Source organism: Mustela putorius, unplaced genomic scaffold (genome assembly GCF_011764305.1).
Source record: "Mustela putorius furo isolate JIRA1106 unplaced genomic scaffold, ASM1176430v1.1 tig00000196_pilon_pilon_pilon, whole genome shotgun sequence".
Lineage (NCBI taxonomy): Eukaryota > Metazoa > Chordata > Mammalia > Carnivora > Mustelidae > Mustela > Mustela putorius.
Window position 1 is genome coordinate 14965151 of NW_025421310.1, and position 5242 is coordinate 14970392.

General features: G+C 51.8%; 1 protein-coding gene across 2 annotated transcripts; it reads right to left on the reverse strand.

The window, feature by feature from the left end:
• Window positions 1-1758: 1758 nt before the first annotated feature.
• LOC106007331 lies at window positions 1759-4930 on the reverse strand. 2 transcript variants are annotated; one of them, XR_006605841.1, is made up of 3 exons: window positions 4912-4930; window positions 4506-4652; window positions 1759-2566 (listed from the first exon to the last, which is right to left on the reverse strand). XR_006605841.1 is itself a non-coding variant. In XM_013064145.2 (2 exons), the coding sequence occupies exons 1-2, from the start codon at window positions 4561-4563 to the stop codon at window positions 2340-2342; spliced, it is 285 nt and encodes a 94-aa protein (XP_012919599.1). In that variant the 5' UTR covers window positions 4564-4710; the 3' UTR covers window positions 1759-2339. The 2 variants fall into 2 exon arrangements, 1 of the variants encoding a protein (XP_012919599.1); XM_013064145.2 differs by lacking the exon at window positions 4912-4930 and having other exon boundaries at window positions 4506-4710.
• Window positions 4931-5242: the final 312 nt, after the last annotated feature.

A 5242-nucleotide genomic window follows, 5' to 3' on the forward strand; every position in this document is an offset into this window, starting at 1 on the left:
GCCCAAGCTACCCAGGGACTCCCAGAGTGCACACTCTTAACCACTATCTCTCTCTTTGGTGCGACTTCCATCTGCATATCGAGATAGGCACTTCTGACATGAGAAGAATATCGCAGCCCCCGGGGGTAAGGGGAGATCTCCCCTGAAGGCCGGGACACTCCAGGGCCTTTTGCTAATGGACAGGGACAAGGGCAGGTCTGGGAAACTGTCAGCGGCTTTATTTCAGTCTGTTCTCCCTCCCAGGAAGGACACGTAATACAGAGGTTATGCGCGCAGGCTCTGATGCACAATGAGGTATTTCTGTGGAAAATACAACATCTGGGATTTGTTTTAAAACTTCTTGGCACAAAGCAGAAGAAAGGAAGGAGGGGTAGGAGCAGGGAGGGAGGAGGGAGGGGGAGCAGGAAGGAAGAGAAGACAGATGGCGGGAGGAAAGAGGAAGAGAGAAAGATTTGGAGGCGAGGAGGGAGGGAGGAAAGTAGAAAGAGGAAGGGAAAGGGGATACAATCGGCAGAATGTGGGTGATTTTTGACACGGGCGGTAGAGGAGGGGATAGATATCTGAAGGTTCGTTGTACTGTTTACTCTTGCGTGTGTTTTGACATGTTTAATGGGGGCAAAAGTTTCTTCTCTAGAATCAGGCAGATGTGGGTTCAAATCCCATGGCTCCCACTTAATAGCACTCTCTCCTGCGAGCCTCCATTGTCTCTTTCACACAAAGAATACGTAGTACAGCTGTCTCTTGATTAACACCACAGGAGGTGACTGTTTCCATCCGTTGAAAGCTTAACATGGCGTGCCTTATGAGAGGCAGGGGCCTCTCCCAACCCCAGAGACAGAATCTCGATTAGGTGAAGTCAATCAGGATTACCGTTCCCTTGAAAACCTGGGGAATGAGGAAAGGCAGCCAGGGGACAGGGTTTCTGGGAAGACGAGGTTGGAGGTCACCTCCTCCACTTGGGGTATGGTCATATGAGGCTATGACGCCGGAACCCCAGCCACCATCACCCAAACCCCAGCATGCTGAGGATGCCCGGGCAGCAAGCTAGGTTCTCAGTGACCCCTTTGAACAGCTGAATTAATGACCCCTGGGGACCTGTACCTCCATTCTTTCTGTTTCGATATATATTAGCGATTCCTTACTGCTGCCTCGGGGCCTCTGCCTTTCTGGTTCCCTCTGCCTGGAATGCCCCCATCAACACCCCACACACCTGCATGGTCTCTGCCTCACCCCCTTTGGGTCTTCACTCAGAGGTCTCCTTCCAGAAGCCTCATCACACACCCCTTCTGGGGGCCTCCCCATTCCTCTTCCCTGTGCTGTTTATTATCTGTCCCCACCCCCAACCAGAACATAACCCTCTCGCGAGCAGAGAACTTTCTTTACTAGGTATCCTCGGTGTCTAGAACTGTGTTTGTCACATAGCACGTGATCCATAAACGTTTGTCCAATTAGCACGGAGGGATTGCTTTCGGTTCTTTTTGTTGGACTTTGTATTACTTTCGGCTGAAAGCAGGTGGTTCCTGGCCTCCCGCCTCGTGCTGAGTTCCCCATCTTTACCTCTCGGTTCAATCCTTGGGTACAATGCTGGCTCAAAAATGATACTCACTCCAGACTGAGCATTTGCTCTCATGCCCACTCTGGCTCCCAGACACCGCCATCTGGAGGTCCCCTCGGGTCCCGACATCCCCAGAGGAGAGAGCAGACCACAATCAGGGCCCCATTTGAGGCTGCGATGGAGAAGAAGGACACCCAATCCACTTGGCATTGTAGGATTTGATTCATTCAGATTTGGTGACAGCGGGGAGACTGAGCCCAGACAGAAGAGGGCCTGTAGTGGGGGTGGAAGGGCTGCTCTAAAACCCTGGGAAGGCAACCCTGGGAAGGGGGTGTATTTGGTCCCAAACTCTATCTTGGCTGCCCAAGACTTTGCTAGAGCCTAAAGAGGGAGACAGAAGCAGCTGCTTCCCAATCCTCAGGAAAACACAGCTCTAGTCTGAGGGAGTAAGCTGGTGTTGGGCACCTCCCAGTTTGAGGAAGGAGGCTTAGTCTTTGGGGCCCAGGGAGCTGTCTCTAGTCTAAGGTCTGAGAAAGCACAGCCTAGTCTGAGGGAGGAGGTATAGCCTTTGGGCCCCAGGTGTTAAGAAAGAGGACTAGCCTTAGGGAACCCCTTAGTCTGAGGGAGGAGGCTTACCCACCCCCTCTGGTTTTGACATTTCTCACCAGAAGCTTCCAGACATAGAAATACTGGAAGTAGGGGGAAGCCAGGGTGCCATCTAGCGACGTGGGACACAAGCAGGGTTAAGTGAATGCGGGGCAAGGGTGGTGTAGGCCAGGCCTGCTCAGGACAGGGTCACGGCACCCAGGCCCACCAGCAGCACAGGCAGGGCAAGACAGAGGCCGGATGGCACGCCAGAGTGGCACTTGGAGGCCATGACAGCCCGCTGGCTGGTGCTGCAGTGCGGAGGGAGGGCCAGCCAGTGGCCGGGCAGCTCCAGCAGCCCTTCGGTGGCGGGGGCACCGCACAGGTCCTGGGAGCCGCAGCCGTACATGCTCACGCTCTGGCCGCCTGTGGAAACGCAGGGGAGGATGTGCATGAGGACACACACAGGCAGGTGTCCCCGGTGCCCATGCGTACCTGCCACTGCACGCCACGTCCCCCCATCCCCATGCCTGCAGTTTGAGGGGACCCGTGACCAAGACCATTTCCCTGCAACTCTCTTCAGCCCCATGGGTCCTCCTGTCTCCCCAGGTCGGACAGAGCCCAGGGATGTGCCAGCATCACCGACACCAAGTTTTCGTAAAAGACAAGACTGTCCCATCCAACAGGAAATGTGCGAGCGGGCCAGCCCTGGAGGCCAGGGAGGCCCCCGACTCCTGTCCTTCGGGAAAACTCACCAGAAGATGCTGGGATCCTCAGGCTGGGGCCTGGTCCCTCCGTGTCTTCCATTGTTACTCTTTGTATCTTACACGTGTGTTGCAGGCTTTCTTTTACTTGTATTCAGTGCTCATAATACTGGATGTTTTAATGACTGAATGTATTCATGACCCCGGAGGCCACTCGATTGCACACACCCCTCCAACGGACTTGGTGAACAGTTTTCTCCTTCCTTTGCCTCCTCAGAGCCATATTTATGACGGAAGATGGCACGATGTGATACATTTGTATATAACTATCCCAACGTAACTGGTTTATTGGGGATTTGGTGGGGGATTTGAAAGCAATCCAGTCTTATTTTACCAACAAAGAACACCTCACTGCAACTGGGGCTTGTTTTTTAACAAAACATTTTAACGAAATGTATGGAAATCTGTAGGAGTCAAGAGAGATGGTATCTGAGGTTCCATTCAAAATAATGTGGGGTGGGGGTGAAGATGAAACTGCACTGGCCACGAGTGCATAATTACTGGGGTTGGGTGAAGGGGATTTATTCACATGGCAGCTATTAAAGTGTTCACTCTTATTAATCTTTGACCCTCTCCATTAAAAAATTTTTTTAAAAGCCTTACAGCACCCTCTGTATTTGTCTCTGTTTGCCCTGAACTAGAGTATGTTTCCTTGCGGTCATGATGGTCTCAGATTCACTGAAGTGCTATACACGGCACTTACTATGTTCTAGAATTTTCTTTGTTTTGTTTTGTTTAGATTTTTTTATTTATTTGAGAGAGAGAGTGCAAGTGAGGTGGGGGGAGGAGAAGGAGAAAATCCTCAAGCAGCCTTCCTTCCCAGCACAGGGTTCAATCCCACAACCCTGAGATCATGACCTGTGCCGCAAGCAAGAGTTGGACACTTAAGTGACTGAGCCACCCAGGTGTTCCTGTTCTAGAATTTTCACTACAGTAGCCACTAGCCACCTATTGCTACTGCACACCAGAGACGTGGCTGGTCTGAACTGGAATGGGCTGTGTGTGTAAAATCCACACCAGATCCCAAAGGCTTAGCAGGAAAAAGATGAATGTAAGAGCCCTCCCTTAGATTTTCTTATACTGACTGCATGTTGAAATCACAACTGTTGCATATACTGGGTTAAATAAAAAATTAATTTCATCTGTTACTTTTTACTTTTTAATGTGGCTCTTTGGAAACTTTACATTCTATTTTTTATAAGATTTTATTTATTTATTTGACAGACAGAAATCACAAGTAGGCAGAGAGGCAGGCAGAGAGAGAGAGGAGGTAGAAAGAGGAGGAAGCAGGCTCCCCGCCGAGCAGAGAGCCCAACGCAGAGCTCGATCCCAGGACCCTGGGATCATGGCCTGAGCTGAAGGCAGAGGCTTTAACCCGCTGAGCCACCCAGGCACCCCTGAAAACTTTACATTCTACATGTGGCTTGCATTCTATTCCTTTTGGACAGTACCCATCTAGAAGTCTCATGGACTTAGAGACCCCCGACTCCGGCATGCCCGAATCCAAAACCGACGTGCTCAGGCTCACTCTCAAGCACACACGTGCGTGTACACACATACACACACAGGCACACACACATGCACACACACACGTCTATTACCTTCTACAAGCACCAGGTCCAGCTGGACACACTCCGTCTCCCCACTGGGACACTGCATATAGAAGGAGGAATTGCAGGGCCCCGGCTGGCCGCCAGGACATGTAGGACACAGGAACTCACTCAGGGTGTGTGAGGTTGGCAAAACTTCTGTAGAAGGGAGGGCGACAGTCAGCCAGGAGGACTCTCAGAACCTCCAGGGCCTCCTTGTACTCACAGACTCTCCCACAGGGGGAGGACCTTCTTGGGATTTTCCACATAGCTGGGGTCAGGGTGCCTTCAGGCAGCCTGGCTGGGGAATGGGGATGCTCCTGCCAGCCTGCCTTCCTCAACTCGGGGCAAAATCTCCTCCAAAATCACCCCACCACCACCCTTGGCCACTCGTGACGGCTTTCTGGTGACGGCGTACCGAGAGGAGTGAGTTCTTGGCAGTTGCCTTGGCAACAGGTGGAGTTGATCCAGAAGCCAAAGTCAACACTGTAGGTGAAGGCAGAGACAGAGCTGCCAAATTTGCAGTCCTTGGAGGCCACGCAGGAGCCACTTCTCCAGACAACAGAGTCACCTTTCCTTGAGGCTGGAGAGATGTGGAAGTCAATCCACAGGTGAGTAAAGGTGATCGTGAGCCAGCCCCTAACTAGAAACCCCCCAAAACCCTCTCACTTTGCTTAAGATTCCCCCTAAAACGCTTGAAGCCTATCACTATTCATCAAGACACAAAACACCTTCCTCTGTCTTCTCCC